Source organism: Trichoderma harzianum (genome assembly GCF_003025095.1).
Source record: "Trichoderma harzianum CBS 226.95 unplaced genomic scaffold M431scaffold_13, whole genome shotgun sequence".
NCBI classification, from domain to species: Eukaryota; Fungi; Ascomycota; class Sordariomycetes; order Hypocreales; family Hypocreaceae; genus Trichoderma; species Trichoderma harzianum.
This window is the reverse complement of record NW_020209261.1, coordinates 755,286-775,192: the sequence shown is the minus strand read 5'-3', so window position 1 is coordinate 775,192 and position 19,907 is coordinate 755,286. Positions and strand designations below refer to the sequence as shown.

General features: G+C 45.6%; 11 protein-coding genes across 11 annotated transcripts; 7 read left to right on the top strand and 4 right to left on the bottom strand.

The window, feature by feature from the left end:
- Window positions 1-600: 600 nt before the first annotated feature.
- M431DRAFT_499037 (hypothetical protein) lies at window positions 601-2,858 on the top strand (the record flags this gene model as incomplete). Its single annotated transcript, XM_024917753.1, has 9 exons — window positions 601-1,000; window positions 1,071-1,134; window positions 1,192-1,316; window positions 1,371-1,407; window positions 1,479-1,609; window positions 1,666-1,709; window positions 1,761-1,809; window positions 1,863-2,468; window positions 2,524-2,858. The coding sequence occupies 9 exons, from the start codon at window positions 601-603 to the stop codon at window positions 2,856-2,858; spliced, it is 1,791 nt and encodes a 596-aa protein (XP_024770592.1).
- Window positions 2,859-3,504: 646 nt separating this feature from the next.
- M431DRAFT_94180 (hypothetical protein) lies at window positions 3,505-4,161 on the bottom strand (the record flags this gene model as incomplete). Its single annotated transcript, XM_024924559.1, has 2 exons — window positions 3,505-3,721; window positions 3,773-4,161. 2 exons carry the CDS (start codon window positions 4,159-4,161, stop codon window positions 3,505-3,507), a joined length of 606 nt encoding a protein of 201 aa, XP_024770591.1.
- Window positions 4,162-5,007: 846 nt separating this feature from the next.
- M431DRAFT_247230 (hypothetical protein) lies at window positions 5,008-5,584 on the top strand. Its single transcript, XM_024913755.1, has 2 exons — window positions 5,008-5,207; window positions 5,262-5,584. Exons 1-2 carry the CDS (start codon window positions 5,136-5,138, stop codon window positions 5,484-5,486), a joined length of 297 nt encoding a protein of 98 aa, XP_024770590.1. The 5' UTR covers window positions 5,008-5,135; the 3' UTR covers window positions 5,487-5,584.
- A 184-nt stretch (window positions 5,585-5,768) lies between these two features.
- Window positions 5,769-7,717, bottom strand: M431DRAFT_94810 (hypothetical protein; the record flags this gene model as incomplete). The annotated part of the gene is made up of 4 exons (XM_024924623.1): window positions 5,769-6,127; window positions 6,196-6,341; window positions 6,438-6,757; window positions 6,827-7,717. The coding sequence occupies 4 exons, from the start codon at window positions 7,715-7,717 to the stop codon at window positions 5,769-5,771; spliced, it is 1,716 nt and encodes a 571-aa protein (XP_024770589.1).
- Window positions 7,718-8,720: 1,003 nt separating this feature from the next.
- Window positions 8,721-9,924, bottom strand: M431DRAFT_533901 (hypothetical protein). The gene is made up of 3 exons (XM_024920903.1): window positions 9,688-9,924; window positions 9,472-9,629; window positions 8,721-9,416 (listed from the first exon to the last, which is right to left on the bottom strand). Exons 1-3 carry the CDS (start codon window positions 9,829-9,831, stop codon window positions 9,119-9,121), a joined length of 600 nt encoding a protein of 199 aa, XP_024770588.1. The 5' UTR covers window positions 9,832-9,924; the 3' UTR covers window positions 8,721-9,118.
- Window positions 9,925-11,082: 1,158 nt separating this feature from the next.
- Window positions 11,083-11,387, top strand: M431DRAFT_57174 (hypothetical protein; the record flags this gene model as incomplete). The annotated part of the gene is made up of 2 exons (XM_024921502.1): window positions 11,083-11,195; window positions 11,270-11,387. Coding segments are annotated over 2 exons (231 nt in total), but the record flags the coding sequence as incomplete, so codon positions are not given.
- Window positions 11,388-11,926: 539 nt separating this feature from the next.
- Window positions 11,927-12,782, top strand: M431DRAFT_485608 (hypothetical protein; the record flags this gene model as incomplete). The annotated part of the gene is made up of 2 exons (XM_024916303.1): window positions 11,927-12,319; window positions 12,381-12,782. 2 exons carry the CDS (start codon window positions 11,927-11,929, stop codon window positions 12,780-12,782), a joined length of 795 nt encoding a protein of 264 aa, XP_024770586.1.
- Window positions 12,783-12,850: 68 nt separating this feature from the next.
- M431DRAFT_499033 (hypothetical protein) lies at window positions 12,851-13,834 on the bottom strand (the record flags this gene model as incomplete). Its single annotated transcript, XM_024917752.1, has 2 exons — window positions 12,851-13,417; window positions 13,472-13,834. 2 exons carry the CDS (start codon window positions 13,832-13,834, stop codon window positions 12,851-12,853), a joined length of 930 nt encoding a protein of 309 aa, XP_024770585.1.
- Window positions 13,835-14,344: 510 nt separating this feature from the next.
- Window positions 14,345-14,686, top strand: M431DRAFT_485606 (hypothetical protein; the record flags this gene model as incomplete). Its single annotated transcript, XM_024916302.1, has 1 exon — window positions 14,345-14,686. One exon carries the CDS (start codon window positions 14,345-14,347, stop codon window positions 14,684-14,686), a length of 342 nt encoding a protein of 113 aa, XP_024770584.1.
- A 2,113-nt stretch (window positions 14,687-16,799) lies between these two features.
- On the top strand, window positions 16,800-17,851 carry M431DRAFT_511796 (hypothetical protein). Its single transcript, XM_024919734.1, has one exon. It carries the CDS (start codon window positions 16,876-16,878, stop codon window positions 17,743-17,745), a length of 870 nt encoding a protein of 289 aa, XP_024770583.1. The 5' UTR covers window positions 16,800-16,875; the 3' UTR covers window positions 17,746-17,851.
- Window positions 17,852-18,781: 930 nt separating this feature from the next.
- M431DRAFT_94604 (hypothetical protein) lies at window positions 18,782-19,834 on the top strand (the record flags this gene model as incomplete). The annotated part of the gene is made up of 1 exon (XM_024924606.1): window positions 18,782-19,834. The coding sequence occupies one exon, from the start codon at window positions 18,782-18,784 to the stop codon at window positions 19,832-19,834; it is 1,053 nt and encodes a 350-aa protein (XP_024770582.1).
- Between the last annotated feature and the right edge of the window lie 73 nt (window positions 19,835-19,907).

The window sequence follows — 19,907 nt, the reverse complement described above, 5'->3', positions numbered from 1 at the left end:
TCGGCTGCATAGAGAGCAATCTTGTAGGTTTAGCCAATTACGATACTATCTCGGCCCAAGTTGGAAGCTGTGGACTGACGATTGTCTAGAATTAGCCACAGCTAAGCAGAACATCTTTATAGAAAGAAAAGGAAAAAAAGTCACCGAGGAGGATTGCTTACCTCATGGGTTTGAGCTCTTGACAGCTCGATCCATAAAATATACTTGGGACTAAGGCAATCAGTGAGAAAGGGGCCGAGGCTGACAAGTGGAAACTAGAATGCTGGACAGAGGCTGGGCAACGCGATGGTCCGTTTGGTGTAGACCATCATCCTAATCGGGCAATTTTGGGCGTTGCGCTAAAATCGTGGTCTTGATACACTGGACACATCAATGTCCACCATATTCTTCTTTGGTAATTAATTGTGGTCGTGGCAGGCATCATAGGCTTACAAATTTGAGTTTGAAAGAAATGGAAGAATAAATGAAAAGAAAAAAAATTTATAAGCTGGCGTGCCGGTCAGCTCGATGAGGAGGACATATAAAGAACCATGGCCTCTTGTTACAATGGGTTTGCGGCCCCATACTAAACAACTAAACAACCCAAACAACTTTCCCACAATGTACGGAATGGTACGTGACTCGCCCTTTGGGCAGATTGTCCGATTCGTCACCAAAAACACGTATTTCCGATATCCCGAAGAGCAAGAAGGGTTCACGCACCCCTACTACAGCTCCGATCCTTTCCCAAAGGAAGCCGAGGCAGAACAATCTACGACTTCGAATGCTGGCCTAGAGGATGCTGCCACCCTAGGTTCTGTGAAACAAGACGATCGAAATGCTACAGGGGATGTTACAACTTCTGGATCCGATGAAGATTTGGATAATAACAACACGGAGAACCCTATTGAAAGGGTGGTTACTATGCAAAGTCAGCATGAGGCTCATAGAACGGAGAGCCGCGCTATTAAGCCGACGCAAACAAGCGACGGGATGATAGTGGTCGATTGGTACACCACTGGTATTACACATTTTTCTAAGCCACCTTGATATCCGTTTGTTTTGGATATGAATAAATAACCATGTTTTAGATGATCCCGAGAACCCGCAGAATTGGAGCGCCTTTCAAAAAGGCTTTATCGCATTCCAGATTTGGTAAATGAATATTAGCGAATTGGTTACAATAGGAATTACGACGCTAACTGATCGAAGCATTTATTCCTTTGCCGTGTACTTTGGCTCCTCCATCTACGTCGGCGCCGTTCCCGAGGTTGTCCAGAGATTCGGCGTCAGCATCGAAGTGGCCTCATTAGCCCTCTGTCTATACGTCTTTGGGTGTAAGTGGAGGCCATCTTTCCCTAGGATGCTCGATAGCTGACTTTATGATATAGACGGCCTTGGTGCCATGTTATTCTCTCCACTCAGCGAGTAAGGCCCCCGACTTAGATCTGCTTAACCGCGCTTTAGGTTCAGGTACAGTGAGGCTAACAGGTGTCAAGGATCGCCGCTATTGGGAGAAATCCCCCATATATCATCACGCTCTTCATTTTCACCATTCTATGGGTCCCGGCATCTGTTGTGGATAACTTCCCCGGATTTGTGGTCCTTCGGTTCTTGACTGGGTTTTTCGGTACTTGCATGACGACCCCCATGATAACACCTCATTGATGCTAATGGAACTAATAGGTGCTCCATGCCTTGCAACTGGAGGTGCTTCACTGAGTGATGTTGTATGTACCTCTAAGCGTATGACCATTTGATCTCGGCTGATTCAATCTTAGTACCCGCTTATCCATGTCCCGTATCTGTTGATCATCTGGGGTGCAGCCAGTAAGCCTCTTCTCCGAAACGCCGAATGAGTTCGAATGCTAATAGTTACCTAGCTGTGTTCGGTCCTGCTCTGGCGCCAGTCGTCTCAAACTTTAGTGCTCCTGTCAAAGGATGGCACTGGGTATCTTGGGAGATGTTGTGGCTCAGTACTCCGATCCTCATTAGCTTCTTCTTCCTCGTACCCGAGACTTCATCGGCCACGATTCTGTACCACAGAGCAAAACGATTACGAAGAATCACTGGAAACGAGCGATACCGTTCACAAGTCGAGATAGATCAAGCTAAACAGCATCTGACGATGAAGGATATCCTGTACAACGCCATCATCAAGCCTGTCGAAATCAACGCTCTTGATCCTTCAGTGCTTTTCTCTACCGTCTACACTAGCCTTGTCTACGCCATCTTTTATTCCTTCTTTGAGGCTTTTCCCATTGTGTTCTCCGAAACGTACCATTTTGACTTTTCTGTTTCCGGACTCCCGTTCTTGGGCGTATTGCCAGGATTGTTCGTTGCATGCACCTTGTGTGTCTTGGGTTGGCACTACCAAGTCGTCAAACCGTTTCAAACCGAAGGGTTCAAGGCATTTGGAATTCCAGAGAACCGCCTGGTACCGGCACTTTTTGCATGCTTTTGGCTTCCGGCAGGCCTGTTCCTTTTCGGTATGTGACTTTGATAAGAAGGATCAAGTAGTAATGTGCTAACATGTGACGACAGCATGGACGGCTCGCCCAAGCGTTCACTGGATTGCTTCCATTATAGGCCTGTCGATGTCCATTGTCGGCACATTCACCATTATTGCGTGTATCTTTCAGTATCTAGCATTCACCTATCCGAAATACTCAGCATCTTTGTTTGCGGCAAATGACTTTGCCCGATCGACGCTCGCAGCCGCCGCCATCATGTTCTCGCGACCAATGTTTGTTAACCTGGGAATACACTGGGGAGTGTCTTTGCTTGCATTTTTGGACATTATCTGCTGCATTTTACTGTTTGGGCTCTGGAAATTCGGACCCAAGCTGCGAGCCCGCAGTCGCTTCGCCGAGTCATAAAAGCATTCATTGAACTAAAAGTAAGCACGGCGATACATTTTGAAGATTGTAGTATAACTTTCATTTTTACTTTACGTTTTATAATAGAATCATGGTACGCAGTAGCTGTCAAACCGAGTCTTCCGGTTCATAGCCTCTTAATAACAAATCACGCTTCTATTGAACTGCAACCGCGCGGTACCTCATGCAAAATTGCACTTCACATGTCAAGAAGATTGGAGAAGCACTAGAGCTATCGTGTATTTTTTAGCAAGCCTTGTAACGTAATCTCAATATCAGGTCATATCTGCCTTCGGTATACATAAAAATGACGCCAGCAAAAGGTCTTGATCTAACTATAAACAGTTTATTAAAGGAATAAGGATACTTCATCTTGGCAGAAACGTGTCGTTTGCCTAGAATAGACTTTGTGATCACCAGGCTCTTGGCAAAGACTTGGCGCGGCATAAATGCATGGAATCTTTGTCTATACGAGATGGTGCTCGATACTTGTCCCCTATTAATCCGTGACCCCTCTCAACAATGCTGTGTCTGTCAATAATTGCGGAATTATCATGGTAATCTATATCAGAAGAATAATCCCATTCAATAATTCCGTACTTCAACATACAGCCTAGCTAGACTATTGCCACTCCCCTCACTCTACTCAATCCCGCTCAGGCCATAGGTCGACATCTTCATGTGTCCCACCATGATGATTCGGATTTTGCAAGTCATTCGGACCGTAATATTGATCTGCCATTTTCTCTTCTTTCACTCCATTTGGCTTCTTCATATGCTCTGCCCATTTCTTCATGTCAATGGTGTTTGCCAGGCGCCAATCGGTGAGCTTGTCAAAGTTGATGCACTTCCGATCGATAGACCTAGGGTATATCAGCAAAATCCAAGATCCGAAGAAAAGAGTCTTAACCTACATATCTGGAAAGGGACGCTGTAGTTTCTCGACCCAATGGAATGTGATGAGATTTGCATTTCCACTACATTGTATCGCCTGCATCAGGATGTCAACGCAGTGGTTGATGTGCATTTCGCGCAGCGTAGCATTAATACCATCAGGATTACCCATTTGCACGTTATAATAGGTCCCGTACGCAATCTGCCGGAGAGTATTAACGCAATGAAGCTGATGATAGATATCTAAGGCAGTGGCATAAGCGTCGTCGCCTAGTCCCCATGTCTCTGAATCAAGCTTTACCGCTGTTTCTGGATCTTTTCCAAGTCTTATAATGTCAGAACGGGTAACGGGAAAAACACGAGTAAGTTCCCATTCCTCCCATGTCGCGTCTGCAGCAGAGTTGGGCATCTGACGTGCAATGGAGTGTTCACTAGGCGTGAAAAGTGTCCCGTTGATCCTTTTTGTCACCATTTCTAGGTCGAGAGCATCATGAATGGGGCCTATAGAGGTAGTAAGACTCAAAGAATTTTAATTGACAAGAGATTTTATCACTTACTCCAAGTCGAAGATGCTCGAAGCTCTCCGTTCAGCCTCCCTCTTAGCCGATAAACGGAGATTGAGAACAGTGATAAAGAGAGCAAGAAGATAATAACGTTGAGGCATGTTATGTAAGAGACGCTTAAGCGTGAGCGGCGCTTGTTTTTATCATCTTCTTTGTGCAAAAGCTCTTCATCTTCGGCCGTCTCTTCTTCAGAACAAAACAGGCGAGTAAGATGAAACTTGTAATGATGCAAATCTCGTAGAAAGGCCATACTGGATATGATCTCCTTTGCTGTAGGACATGTAGCTGTCTTGACCTTGGAGACATGAGTCCCCAAGCCTGAAGAATGGAAGGGCAAGCTACCAGAAAAATACTCCAGAGCGGTGTGATTGATACGGATTTACGCAGCATTTACTTCGCCTTTATCTTGAAGTCCTAATCCCGTTAATTAGTTCGTGTTAGTGCAATGGCGTGAAGCTCAGAATATTGGGCATCATGGATATGCTGGTTTAAAACGGCATACTCTGTAGATTAATCAGGAAGGTGCCAAAAATACGAGTAAAGATGGAGACGAACAAGAGGGGGCAAAAGATGAAGATTTCTTGGCTGGAGCTAAAGGATAGACGGTTGGACGGCTGCTCCATAGGTAGTTTAAGGTAGAGAAGCGCGGGGGTACACTAAAACTGCCTTTTCAGAATGAGAGAGTTATCCTTGAAATATATCATCTGCGAACTATATAAAGGGTCTATTTTCTTTGATGTATACAAATTTGCTCTCCATACCCCATTGATTCAATCGCCAAGAAGTATTTCCTCGGGCCCAAACCCCAATATACACCACAATGAAGCCTAACAACGTTCTCCTCGTCGGCGCAACTCTGTTCGCAGCTCTCGCTTCTGCTCTACCAACTCCAGTGAGTAAAATTCAGGGTTTGAGAGAGAGGTCGACACTGACCTTAATTTTTCAGACAGTACCAAAGACGGAGAAAATTGATGCCAATGCTGCTGAGCCATACAAACCAAATTATTTCACCATCATCAAGAAGGACAGCGTTGAGGCCGACGCTGCTGAGCCATATAAGCCAAACTATTTCAGTATTATTAAGAAGGATAATATTGATGCCGATACCGCTGAGCCATACCGGCCGAATTATTTTACGATCATTAAGAAGGATGCTGAGACTGAGGAGTAGCTAAAATTACTACGCAGAGTAGATGAAAAGTCTTATATAGCTCTAAGCTATTACGGTCTCTGAGTATAGAACACTTCAATAAAGACTTTTGTCGATGAATCTCGCTCTTGGTGTATAGCCTCTCTTAGAGACTTCTCCATTTAATCATCAGCTTATCAGTGCTCCAATAGCCATCTGAGGCTATTTCGCTCATTTATGACAAAGACGAGCTTGTGCCTCTCTCATGGTATCGCCTCGTACGGCGCTGCCATTACTATATATATATACAGGCCTCTTGGTGCATCATCTAGTGCTACTTTGTTCGTTATCGTGATCTCCCACCAATGGTGCACTTGGTATACCGAAACAACCGAGTAGGCATAGGGCCATGAATGGAACTTCCAATGCAAAAACGGCTTGGAACCCCTTAAACTTGGCATCCAATATGTCTTGGTCCCAAGCGGATCGCGATACTCCTTTCGCCACTTGCGAGAGAACTGTATTTGGGACATTGTCAGGTAGAGCCGATTGGGTGATCGCAGTCTGCAAAGCAGTTGCGATTGTCATACCAATAACGGATCCAAGCATTCGGAAGAGATTCCGTGTCGAGGTCGCAACCGCTCGATCCTTAGGTGGGCAATGTGCTTGGAGGGCAACGAGACCTAAATGGGGTGAGCAATCGCGATAAATTCATCACAATGAAGTAGATATATGACCGAATCGACTATACCTGGCTGAAATACACATCCAATACCCCAGCCTTCAACTAGTAAGGCACCCAAGTAGACCCCAACGCTGGTGTTTTGGCGAAACAACATTTTCAGGCCAGCACCCAACAGCCACAAGGCTATGCCAGGGTGGTAGACGTAGTCATAACTATTCTCTATCAGCCTCATTCGTATACTCAACATAAACAACTCGAATGTTAATCGTCTAACTTGCCTTCCGAAGATAGTCATGGCCGGTCCGGACAAAACACCAGAGACGCTTGAAAACAAAAGTATAGGCAACATCAGCGCAGAAGCCTGCAGAGGACTATATCCTCGAACATCTTGAAAATATGCCGGTAAAAAATACATGTCTACTTGCCACACAATATTATAGAAAGCGCTCTGGACGAGAAGAATGGCGGTGGCCCTGTTGGTGAAGAGCCGAAGAGGTATGAGAGGAATGCGCGCATATCTTTTCTCGATGATGGTAAACGCAGCCACTGCAAAGCCGCCAACGATCATAAGGGAGATTACTTCGGGACTGCGCCATGGCCAGGAGGTTCCGCCCAGGTTGAGAGGTATCTAATAGTACGAAATTTGTTCGTCAGCAGGAACATTTTGCAGCCAGTGTGATAGTATAGTTCTGCGTACCAGAATGCAAAGAAGCGCTACCAGGGATGCTGCGAGACCCATCCAATCGATTTGTCTTGCCTTGGCCCTCCAGCTTCCCGTGACAGACGTTAGTGGTAGAAAAGCCATGGCAGCCACTGCAGAAACGCATGCTAGGATTGGGGGGATGTAGAAGATCCATCTCCAACTCGCAGCCCCTGCAATCTTTGTCTTCTGTATCAAACTTGCCGCCATGAATGGTCCTACCGCTGATCCAGCACCAATAGAAGCATTAAGCATTCCCTGGTATTTGCCTCTGTCTTTAAGACTCACGAGATCGCTGACGATGATTGCAATGATGGAACTGATGCCACCACCGCCAATGCCGCTTATGGCACGACACGCGTAGAGCCAAGCAGGGTTGTGTGCGTTGGCACACAGAATGTCGCCAAATACGAGGAACCCGACGGAGAGCATCAAGAGCGGTTTGCGGCCGAAAATATCGGATAATCGACCGTACAGAGGCTGAAAAGCAGCCTGGCCCATCAAATACGCCGTTCCGGCCCAGGTAATGCTGCTACCAGCGCCGAGGTCATTGGCGATATTTGGAAGAGCCAGAGCAACCGAATTGATGTCCAGCGAAGAGGTAAAGTAGATAATTGAGAGACATAGATATGCCGGAATGAGGCGCCGAAGTGGTAGCCGAGATGATTGGTCATGTATCTCATCGCTAGAACTATCGATCGTGTTTGATGTTCTGGACCGAACAGTATGCAGGCGTTCGGATTGAGTAGTTGCTGTGGTTATTGCTTCGTGCTGGTTCGGTAAAAGCGAGACATCGCCAACTATTTGAGCCTGAGTCGAAGCACCATTAGTATGTTGATGATTATGGCGTTGATTGTGGGTTAGTTCAAGCACGACGGTGGCAGACATAGTATTAACAGTGTAAAAAAAAAAAAAAAAGGCTTTATGGTAATGAGTGTATGAGCAATTAACGACAGAATTTCACGGCAAGGCAGATTATTAAAAAGAAACGGTTGACGCCGAAAGTCGGTCACTAGGTATGACTCCATCGCGTCTTCAAAGGGCGCAATCTCGGAATTAACATTGGTTAACCTTAACAAAGATGCCGCTCGTACCTAGGTAATTTAGGCTAAACGACTATTATGTAAACTGCTCGAACTGTCGTAGAAACTCTCCAGCTTCACATTGTCTATCATAGAAAACTATACTCTCAAGATGCGATAAAGAGTTCTATAAAATAATACAGTATCCGGTATTCGCCAATGAAGATCCATAACCTACTAATCCGCCGATCAGAGACTGGCCTGTGGGAGAGCAAAGTAAGCCTCGATTTTTACACCACGCATGGTTGTATGAATCTACAATACCATCAACTTAGATAAGGAATATTAGCTTTAATGCACATACCGAAATTGAGACTCTCAAATGAATCTGGCGGTTTGTATTGTTATTCTATCGAAGAAGTGTTGATGAAGTACAGTGTAAGAGAGAGAGCGATAACCCATTGAATTGGAATTATACAATACCGAAGTGCTGACCTGCATTCCTGAGCGGTGACATCAAACTTATTATACTGTCTATCCAAAGAATGTAAGCACCAATACAATTACACCTAGATAGCAAATAAATTTGTAAAAGACTGTTATAATTTATGTCGGTCACCATTGTCCCTCCTGTTGTGCTCTATGAAACAGGTATATGATGGGATAATTGCTATCTGTGACCTTAAAAGCTAACACTACCTAGACAGTGTAAATCGTGCAGCTAGCCACTCAGATAATAGTCCACGTTTAATTGTACAGAAGGAATGTAAGAGCTAATAATTGAACCTACCAAACGCTTCAATGGAAGGTCAGCTAATTGGGTTCAAATACAAGGAAATTGTTCGTGAACTCGACCGACTTGCCTGGGGCTTGACTAGCTGGAGTATTTGGTCCGTAGCCGAACCTATCCAACCCACAGCGATCTGCGTAAAGGATCGAGTGGGCCATTTTGTATGGTATCGGCACTCGGCACATAGCTGTGTTACGTTGTGTTCCTAGAAATGATGAGGGTGCCGCCCATTTATTTCATCTCATTTTCTGCTTAAGAATCGCATGTAAGTCAGTTGCTCCTGTGATCGTATTCGACCTACAACTGTTCATTAAATTATTCACTTTCGTAAGAACTTCAGGAATGAAATCGCCATTGTCGTGCAAAACTTGCCGAACGCGCAAGAAGAAATGTGACCGGGGGTTTCCAATTTGCCACTACTGTCTAAGGCAAGTGTTGTAGCCACTGGATTTTCTTCCTTTCCTTCAATTCATGCTTTCAAGTGAACCTGAACCTGATAATAGAGATAAAGAACCCATTCTCAATGTATGCTGCCGATTTGGAGGGCGCAACCGGCATGACGCCAGGGTGGATATGGTTCCGTATGATGGATTTCAACCCATCAGCCCCTACCACAAAGTCAAAAGAGAATTTTCGTCCATCTTCTGAGGTTACAGCAACTCTTTTGCCGCTATCATCAATTTCAACGATTCTGGTCGCAATTATAACTTCCGCGCCGTGTTTCTCCGCAGATTCTTTGAGAGCACTGAGCAAATGGTCTCGGCGCACGACCCACCTAAAAGAATTCAGCACGACGGTTTCTTATCCAACTCAATTTGAGCATCACTCACCATGGGAAGCCCGTGGCCTTCGCCATCCATTGTGGATCAGAGTGGGCAACAAGCTCTGAGCCAAACCAAGTGTTACAGTACTTATGAGTAACAAGTTGGCTACCTAAGATATCACTGACACCCCATCGGATAAGGAAACGCGAAATGTTTGGATACATCTTTGTGTGACAAACATTAGAAGCTTGAATGGGTGTTAGGTATGAAATCTCAACTTACCTGTATGCCTGCCCCAATTTCTCCCAATTCCTTCGCCGCCTCCAACAGAGTAACCTTTGCGCCGGATCTTTCTATGGCAATAGCTGCTGCTAAGCCCCCAATTCCACCGCCAATGATACCAACATGAAGCGTTGCTGTAGACATGATGAGGTTTCAAATTGAAAAAAAAGAAGTGATTGTATAATTCAGCTCGATGAGGACAATGGATTGTTGATTGAGTTAAAGAAAGAAGCCAAAATGCCAGCATGATAGAGCCCTTTTATAAACCGAAGTTAAGCTCTCCCTGTCATCTTTCGAGACCATCCTTTTCACAAGTCCGAAGTATCCAACTCAATAATTCTACCATTGTCTCCTGATTTACGAGTTTACTACCTGATTCATCTCTAGGAACACCAGCAAAGCCACCACAGCCGAAACCCTTTAACCCATCCGTGCCAGGAATGTGAATCTTCAGGTGTCGGGTTGCATGAGGTAGGGGTGACGATGAGAAATGTGACAAAGATGCAGCAAGGGATACCAACATCACAGTGGTTTTGAGTAATTGTTCCTGTTTCTTCAAGTACTTTTGTTATCTTTTATTATAGAAAAGGTACCTTCTATACCTCAGTGCATAAATTGATACAGTCATTGAAGTCCAAATGCAACAAAACAGGTACTTGAGAGGCAAACGGTGAGACGTTGTCTCTGGAATATGTGACATTTGAAAAGTATTTGATATCATTGGCTGCTACAAGCTTGGTTACTACTCATGTGCTCAAGTTCCCGGCACAAGGTTGCCGAGCCCGCGATAATCTGCCGGTAGCCATTTCGTGCGATTAGCAGATCAAAATAGCCATTTCCGCTCTGTATCCGAATCATCACCCTTACTTGCCGACATTAGGTTGAATAAGATGGGTTTAAATGCTTAAATCCGCGGAGGAAATTTTCGGAATACTACCGTGGCATTTTCGACGATATAGGAACACACTGACTCAAGTTTGACATTGAAGCGACATTTGATGTTACTTTTTATGCAACTTGTGGAGCCTCGACTCCAATCGACATCGGTATTTAGCGTCAAAACTTATAATTTTGAACTAAATGCCGCTTCTTGATGCTGATCTACATGTGTGGGTTCATCTACAACAAACGTAAGGGGTTATCTGACCTACGAATCTTCTCGTATTGCGCGGACGGTGATGTGCCAAAATCCATGCATCATGGACCTTCAACCTGGAGCGCTGTCGACTTTGACTCCGCCTGGAATGGGATATGAGAAAAGGAGAGAGGCTGAACGTTTCTCCAGTAGAAGACAAAAGGTGACAGAAAGATGTTGGAAAAATGTAATTTCTGTTCCACTGGCGTTTTCCTTCCACGTTGCTCTATTGTTCCAGGCCAAACATTTACTTTGCCACTATGTCCAAGTTATTTAGCGTTGAAGAAGTTGCCAAGCATGCGTCCAAGGCAGATCTATACATGATCATCCATAAAAAGGTCTACGATGTTTCAACTTTCATCAAAAAACATCCGTGAGTGATATAAGAGCTTCTTTTAAGCTTCACTGCCATTTCGCGTACGGTACTGATAAGTAAATAACCATCAGCGGTGGAGAAGAGATTTTAACTGATGTTGGTGGCTGCGACGCTACGGAGGAATATGATGATGCTGGCCATTCAGAAAAGGCGGACCGACTTCTTAAAAAGCTTTACGTAGGGGAAGTTGATTGCTCAGCCATCTCACACCCTGTAGGTCCAAAGCCACTGAAGAAAGATTGTGAGAGCCACAGATATGTCACTAGCACACACAGTTTGGGTTTCATTTTGGCATTTCTCGCCGCGGCGTTGGCATTAGTGTTGGTACATTACACCCAAAGCTATTATGTAAATTAGTATTTCTTTGAGCCTTATGCCTATTCATACCTAGATTTAACATGTTTTCAAGCCCAATTGGATTATAAAGTAGACTAGATGGTTTGCCATAAGGTTGACTATAGAATTCTATCCAGTCCAAGCATCGTTTCCATGAAGTCTAGGCGGCTATTACGGACAGACAGATAACACCATGCCAGGAAAATTACAGAGTAGCGATGCAAGTCCCCAAATCTACCATTGGGTTACATACCTATGTAATAAGAGTGTACGCCTGTAAGCATCTAAGAAGTATTTAATGCTCCATATCCCCCGCTGCATCATCCCCAACCGCCTCATCAAGTTTCTCTGTTACTCGTTAGGCTTTCGCTGCCGTATGCAAAGTATTAAACATGGTTCACTATTACGAATCTCTCCCCGAAGATCTCAGAGAATGGGCATTGCAGCAGAAAGTGTTCTTTACAGCATCGGCCCCTCTCAGAGGTCGTCACGTCAATGTTTCCCCGAAAGGCCTCTTAGATGCGACTTTTCACATCTTTGATCCCAACCATGCGGCATACATGGACTCCGCCGGCACAGGGATCGAGATGATTTCCCATGTATATGAGAACAAGAGAATTACGCTTATGTTTTGTAGTCTGGATGAAAAGCCTCGAATAATGCGACTCTTTTGTACTGGTACTGTTATCCAACGAACGGATCCGAAATTCCCAGGCCTCATTGAATCCATGGGCAAGAAGGAATTTCCTGGAATAAGAGCAGTCATCATGCTTGACATACTGAAAGTCAGTACATCTCTGGGTGCTCTACTCTAGTACAAGAAAGGTGTTAACTTTTCGGCACCAGGTTCAAACTTCTTGCGGCTACGGCGTGCCTCTCCTCGAGCGCGTCAACTACTCAGAGCACTTGGGAGAACGATCGGAAAATCGCAAATGCTACAAAGACCGGCCGACTTTAGAAAAGATGCTAGGCACAATTGTGAAAAAGGGCAAGCTGGATCCATTCCTGCAGGAGTCAAATGCCCGAAGCATAGACGGCTTGCTGGGTCTGCGTGAAGCAAGAAAAATGAGAGGGGAATGGTTATTCGCTTATGATGTTGGTGCATGGGTGCGCCGACAGCTCTTCCAAGGCCCTGCTATCACTTTTGGTGTCTTCATCGGCTTTTTCCTTTGTTCCTATGGAATTGCGATTTTAACACACATCGTTGATCTCACACTTAAAATGTACACAATGACTGCTAGGGTCTGATGAAAGGATGAAATCTTTTGGGCATCGATTGACTCCCGTAGCTATCTTGTCGTCGTAGTTCTGCCTCGTTACATCTTGAAGTTGAGGAGTCTCTCGGCATTTTTAAACGCAATCTTGGAATGCCCCTCCTCTGTGACCAGACCACTTTCTCGAAGCTCTTCCATGAAAGCCTTACCTTGTTCCGTAGTTGAGTATGGGTAGTCCACACTATACAAGATCCTGTCGATACTCGTGCTTCGCAGCAGACATGCCATCGGTGGCATTGTAAACATTCCGCTGGTAGTGACCCAGATGTTTCTCTCCCAGACCTCTTTGAAGCTCATTTCGGCTTTCAGCCAAATTTGTCCCACTTTCTCATCTATGCGGTCCATCATATATGGCAACATTTCACCCATATGGCCTACTACCACTTTCAGATTCGGGAACTCCCAGAAGATGCCCGCAGCGTATATTCGTAACACAGATAATGCTATATCGCAATACCATCCCCAGCCGGCTATTCCAAGCGCAGCCCCAATCTCTTGATCGTAGTTTCCATCATAAAGGGCCGCCTGGACATCTTCAAGTGGTGTGGTGGGATGTATATAAATTGGAACATCGAGTTCTTGGGCTTTAGCAAAAGCATCCAAAGCAACCTCATCGTCGTAATATCAGCCATCATCAAGATGACTGTCAATGAGCGCACCAACCATCCCCAGCTGTTCGACACATCGTTCAAGTTCAGCTGCAGCAGCTTTACCATGTTTCATTGGCAATGCCGCGAAGCCTCTAAAGCGTGGTTGGGCTTTACACGCCTTTGCTAATTCATCATTAGCTGCCGCTACAACTTCTGGCGTCAATGAAGTGATGCCAAAAGAATTAGAAAGCACTTGGATGCCAACGTGTCCGCTATCCATGGCTTTGATGCGGGAACCATTTGGGCCAACGTCGGAGAGCTGTTCAGCCCACGCGGGCTTTACTTTGGTGTAAATTTTGCTTTGAGAAGTTGGCAAAGCTGCGATTGCATTGCTAGAAAGGAAATGCTCCTCAAGGGTAATAGTCGGATACGACATTTTGTTGGTAGGTGCCAGTTAAGTGGCTAATAAGCTGAGTGTATGTATGGAATCTCGTGCTGCTGAATGAACTCGAAGAAGTCGCATGTCTTAAGCCGACTTTTGGACACTATTTATCTGTTCTATTACTCTACGATTCTGGACAGGTTTCTACTTCTCTCGATAGTCTTGATCATATCTCCAGTTGACTCAGATCGTGTTGGTCGGAGGTTAAGTCCGGGCGGCGAACGCACAACCTTACCTCCGCCGCCTCATGGGGCGGCAGTCCACATGCGTTACTCCATCCGAGGTCAGTAATACAGATCCATGATTGAATCCTTACTAATAATTGGGCCTAAAATCGGCCGGATGCGCCAAATACCGAATATTCCCTCTTTTATCTCTCGATTAGCAACACGGACAACCGGCCAATGATAGGGTCTTTTTCTAACTGTACTGACTCTTATATAGGAGCTAGGCGCATCATCATTCTCTGAAGAAAGAAGACTTTAAAGTCTGATGACAATCTATATGCTATCTTTTTGGTTTGACAGCACCGCCTACCGTACGCGATGGAGGGACCAAAGTGCTATGGACCAATATGTGTCACAGTACGACAGACCCGCCATGCATGACGCCATTCGCAAACTGAAAGGAGCTTGTGATTCTACCTCGCCGCCATTGACGCTTCAGGAAGCGGCGTTGCGCTGGATTGTCAATCACTCGGCACTGGGTGATGGTGATGGAGTCATTGTTGGTGCTAAGCGTATTGACCAACTGGAGTCGAACGTAAAAGATGCTCGGGCTGGTCCCTTACCAGAACACGTACGAGACACAATTGAAGGGCTCTGGTCAGAGGTGGATATGGATTAACTTGAGGAACTGAATTTCTTCATCGCAGCTTAGAAAGCTGAGCTAGATGAGGAAGGGCGGGCCTGGGTAACATTATATAGTCACCGCTGACAATTCGATCGTGTTTTCGCATACCGTTAAATTTGTGTGAATTCAAAGACAACACGTTTGCTAACGACAAATTGCTGACCTACTCCTAGATTAGTGAGCGCGAGTGCTGCGGTTCAGGGAACTTTGTTGGAATGCTTTGAAAGGTCGCCAAAGCCATGACTTTGCGACTGTCAAAGCATCCATACCCGCCCTAGGCATGCCTTAAATAGGCCCTGAGCCAGAACAATTTGCTCCGTATTCCCTTGGCAGGACGAGAGAACGATTTTTGTAAAGAGCATCAGAGAACTAACTAAAAGGAACGTGCGTTGTTCACTTCATCGACAAATCCACCATCGAGCAGCACCGGCTCACTTTTACGGACGGTGAATCGTGTTAGTAAGTGCAAGGATGGTGGAAGTTTTTTTTTTTTTGCTTTATTATTCATAGAAGACCAAACAACGGTAAATATCTCATCGTAGAACTTGGCTAATTACCCCAAAACGAATTAATATGACTCTTATGAAAGACATTGTGTAAGAAAAGCTGGAGTCTGGCCCAAATTACTCTCTCCTCGTGGACGTATGTACTAGAGTCGCGTGTACTGAAATATAAGCCTCAATAGTCCTCTGGGCTTTAACATTTCTGTTTTCAACAGTGTGTTTTGAGCATATCAGCTTGCATAGATAGGTATGAGGATAATTGGACTTGTCAGAGTGTTGGACACGTCTGCTGCCACATCTTTGTATTTTTTCTCGACACCGGTGACTCACTCTGCCTTAGGTCCAAGGCATCGAGCATACGTTATCAGCACTGTCTTCCGCTCTTCTCGTATTTACGGTCGAGGCTCGCTGAGGATTACAAAGTAGATAGACAACTCGATTTCTCATTTAAGTGAAGCGGGTATTTTCGAACCATAAAGAAGGATACAGAAAGTGTCGCAATATCGTATTCAATGACTTGTGGACATTTGTCACAATGGAGCTCTTTGTGCTGATTAACTCCGTACATGTAGTTACCATTATCAGATATTGAGGTTCTTCGTGTGGAGCAATAGGTTGATTACACAGCTGAAGACATCAAGTATAACGGATTCGCCTTTCGCTAACACCCGCAACCGGGCCCGCCTAAAATACAGCTAAATGCAGCTAATTGTAGTTGCCGAACAGCTGGCTAATGCAGTGTGCCAGACACCTATTACCCGTTCAGGCCTGGAGCTGGAGCGGAGGTGCCAGACACCTACTTCCTCTTAAGATGTAGGGCTAGATGCAGAGCAGCAACCGAATCGGGAAATATTAAACTCGCAAGCCGCCCTACTTTAGTTGGCGATCATTCAGCTCGAATTTGTGAGGTTCTGGAGGTTCTGGGTCGGGCGCAAACAAGGCTCAGAAATACAATGCTGACAGCAGTAGGTTAAGAAGCCTATCAGGATGAAGAAGCGACAACACCTAACTAGTGAATCAATTGATTGAGGTCATTCCGACAAGACAATAGTTCAGCAGGAGCTGAGAAAGGCTCCTACTGCTGTCGACTTTTGGCCTCTGCTTACTTGTACTCGGATATGGGCGTCGTGCTGTGCTTAAGCTGTACCAAATCATTGACTGATAATATCTTCCTCCTGTCTACAACCATTCATCAACCTCTTAGGTAGTCCTTGTTTTGAAGAGGATATCAATCACTAAAGTCAAAGGCAAAATGGACTTTGCTGGCCTCTCGGAGTGGCCTTGTGGTGGCCTGTCAAAACTATTTTAGCGCTTTTGAAAAGAGGAAATCCTACTTACTAGCGGTGGGGAGGATTGCGCCACTGCAGTCGCGCATTTGCTAGAACTGGATGGTTCAGCACGAGTAGCTTTGTCATGGGGGTCTTTAGCTCGGTTGGTAAGCGCTGTAATGGTGGTGAATAGTATCGAATGGAGGCTCGCAGTATAGACCTGTGTATTGATAATTCTTGTATCCTGTAAAGACTCATGGCTATAAGATGTCGAGCATCCCCCACCGAGTACAGTCATCACAATTCATTCTACAGTCAACACTTCATTCAGCATTGAGATACTTTTCGTTCAAGGTCAACCACATTATTCTTCTATCGTCCATCCATATTATATAACTACATCAACAACGAGATGGCATCTTACGCAACTGCTGAGCCTCAGTTCGTCGAGGCGAACGGCACGCGATTTGCCTATCTTCGCTTTGGCTCACCTGCCAGAAACACCACTCCTCTAGTGTTTCTTCAGCACTTTCGAGGCACATTTGACCACTGGGACCCCGAATTGGTTGATCCCATTGCGGCTAGCCGCGAAGTCATCCTTCTAGACAATTCCGGCGTTGGCAAAAGCAACGGCACAGTCCCTGGCACTTATGCCGGATGGGCTGATAATGTGGCCCACGTTGTCAAGGCGCTTGGCATCCCTCAGATCGACCTGCTGGGCTTTTCCATGGGCGGCTTTGCAGCTCAGATGGTGGCGCTCAACCATCCCACGCTTGTTCGCAAGCTTATCCTTGCCGGAACTGGACCCAGTTCTGGTGAAGGCATCGAGGGTGGTGACCCGGTCATATTTGGGCGTCTTGCTTCAGCTTCAAACGATGCAGAAGAACAGAGCGGCTTCTTGGAGGGCTTTTACTCTCTGACGCCCAATAAGCAATCCCAGGGCGGAAACTGGTGGAAGCGTATGACAACAGCTCGCCAGAACAGGTCTGATTACGTCGGACCAGAAGGCACCAAGGCTCAGATTGACGCAGTTCTTCGCTGGTCGAACCCCGAGTATGCATCTGAGGGCTCATACAACCGTCTGCCCGAGATCAAGATCCCCGTCCTCGTGGCCAACGGCGACAATGACATCATTATCCCCACAGTCAACAGCTGGATCATGTTCAAGAGACTGACCAACGCTGATGCCCATCTCCACTTATACCCGGATGTGGGACATGGGTTCTTGAACGAGTATGCAGGCCAGTTCTCTGGCCTTGTCAACCAGTTCCTGGACGCTTGAGTGTGAAACAGGGGTTCTTCACAGGCGCGAGTCTATCTATTTATGGGTTGGGTGATTTCTGTTGAGTCTGGGTTATATATAGGCTTCATAGCTAAATTTACTTTCTAAGCTACAACTTCATATGCTTCTATACGGCTTGTCCTTTATCTTTTAATAGTAACTTAATTCTTCTTTCACGTGGGAATAATACACGACCCATATAGTTTCGTAAATGTCGTATATAATACCGTAATACATCAATTTGGAGCATATTCCTAGCGCTTATGCCTTTCGGAGCGCAGCTGTTGTGTTGTTGATAGTTGTTTTAGAACGTTACCAAGGAGCAGAGTTGTAAACGAGCGCTAGATGTGTAGTTACTATGAGGGAATTTGCTGATAGAATGTCCAATTCAATTAAATAGCTCGAAGGATTCATTTCCTAGAAGCAACCAAATAGACTAGTTTGGACGATATGCAACTGCACGAGAAGTAGGTTTAGTAAATGTCATCTCTTTCAACCCGAAATAGGCCATTGCTGCTAGCTCGAAGCAACTTCGCCCAACTGCAGACCTTTGGAGCTATTCGGCTCAGTCTAGCGGGATTCAACCCCCCTGTAGAGAGACTTTAGCTGCTTGGCTGCCATGCGACGCGGTTTCTCAATCGGGCAATTTTTTCAAGTTGATCCACCGATCCTTCGCGCCACAAGCGTCGTCTTTGTATGTCAGCACTCAACACTAGCTGGATGCTAATGTCACTTGGATGAAGACTGCGATCTGGAATGATCCTGACAAATGTGCCAGATAACTAAGAATACAGCAAATGGAATCAGTTTAGTAAAGACTCTAGGCTGATTAATTTGATGATAGACTCTCTCTGACGGCATTTCAAATCACAGCGCTGAAAGATTTCAGTCGTGAAAGGAAATTGATAAATACTCGAACGAGCCCCAACAATGGAAAGAGAAAAAACCCCTTCATCACACACATCATCTACAAAACACTTCATCAAAACATCAAAAACAATCACCTCTGATATATTTACATCATTCACTATAAGCAATGGCTGCCAATAATCTCATTGCCCTTACCGGATCCACTGGTTTCCTGGGATTCAGAGTCCTCGTCCTTGCTCTCAAAGCTGGCTACAATGTCCGCATCGTCGTCCGATCCGAAAGCAAGGCCAACAAGGTTCTCAACTCGCCGTCTATCAAGGCTTTGAGCCCCAGCCAAGAGAAGCTTTCCGTCGTCGTTGTCGAGGATATGGAAGCCCCAGGCGCCTTCGATGAGGCAGTCAAGGGAGCGACTTATGTGATTCACTGCGCATCTCCCATTCCCACTTTCGGTGGCGAAGCTCCCCCTACCCCTGAGCAATATGACGAGTTCTTCGTTCAGGCTGCTCGCCGCTCGACAATTGGTCTCCTCGAAAGCAGCCGCAAAGCCGGCACTGTTAAGCGTGTCGTTATCACCAGCTCCATTGTCGCAAACACTCCCTTCCATTACTATCTCGGCCAGGGAGACGACAAGATCTTCGATGCTGACTTCCGCATTCCGGTCGACCAAGGCCCTTATGGATTTGAGTTTCAGGCTTATAGCGCCAGCAAGGCTGCTGCGTTGAACGACTCTGAGGCTTGGGTCAAGGAAAACAAGCCCGGTTTTGACCTCATCAGCATTCTTCCTGGCTGGATCTTCGGTGCCGACGAGCTTGCTACCACTGTTAAGGATTTCGAGTCCAGCTCTACTAACTCAGTCCTGTTGAACTTCCTCCGGGGTGGCCAATCCGATGTTCCATCAAACAGCAATTCAGTTCTTCTTGATGATGTAGCCCAGATTCATGTCTTGGCTCTTGACCCCAAGATTCCAGGCAACCAGGCATTCGTGGCCGCAGGAGATGGTCTTGATGGCATGGTTTGGGAAAATGGTCTCAAGGTGATCCAGGAATCTTTCCCTGAAGCGATTTCTCAAGGACTTCTGAAGACAACTGGAAAGCAGCCTACCCTTACTGTTCGCCTTGATGCTAAGAAGACTGAAGAGACCTTTGGTATTAAGTTGGCTGGGTTTGACGAGCAGGTTAAGAGCTTGGTGAACCAGTATCTTGAGGTTGCTAAGGCTTAAAGAAGGAATTGAAACTGTGTTAGATTGGCTATCTTCTCAATTATAACTTGGAATTTATTTTAATATTTACTGC

What these genes read in the sequence shown, in the direction of transcription:
- M431DRAFT_247230 (XM_024913755.1), top strand. Translation starts at nt 5,136, where the DNA reads ATGAAGCCTAACAACGTTCTCCTCGTCGGCGCAACTCTGTTCGCAGCT. An exon ending in CTTCTGCTCTACCAACTCCA is followed by an intron (nt 5,208 to 5,261) that starts GTGAGTAAAATT and finishes TTAATTTTTCAG; the next exon opens with ACAGTACCAAAGACGGAGAA.
- M431DRAFT_511796 (XM_024919734.1), top strand. Translation starts at nt 16,876, where the DNA reads ATGGCATCTTACGCAACTGCTGAGCCTCAGTTCGTCGAGGCGAACGGC.
- M431DRAFT_533901 (XM_024920903.1), bottom strand. Translation starts at nt 9,831, where the DNA reads ATGTCTACAGCAACGCTTCATGTTGGTATCATTGGCGGTGGAATTGGG. An exon ending in AAATTGGGGCAGGCATACAG is followed by an intron (nt 9,630 to 9,687) that starts GTAAGTTGAGAT and finishes TGTCACACAAAG; the next exon opens with ATGTATCCAAACATTTCGCG. An exon ending in AAGGCCACGGGCTTCCCATG is followed by an intron (nt 9,417 to 9,471) that starts GTGAGTGATGCT and finishes GAATTCTTTTAG; the next exon opens with GTGGGTCGTGCGCCGAGACC.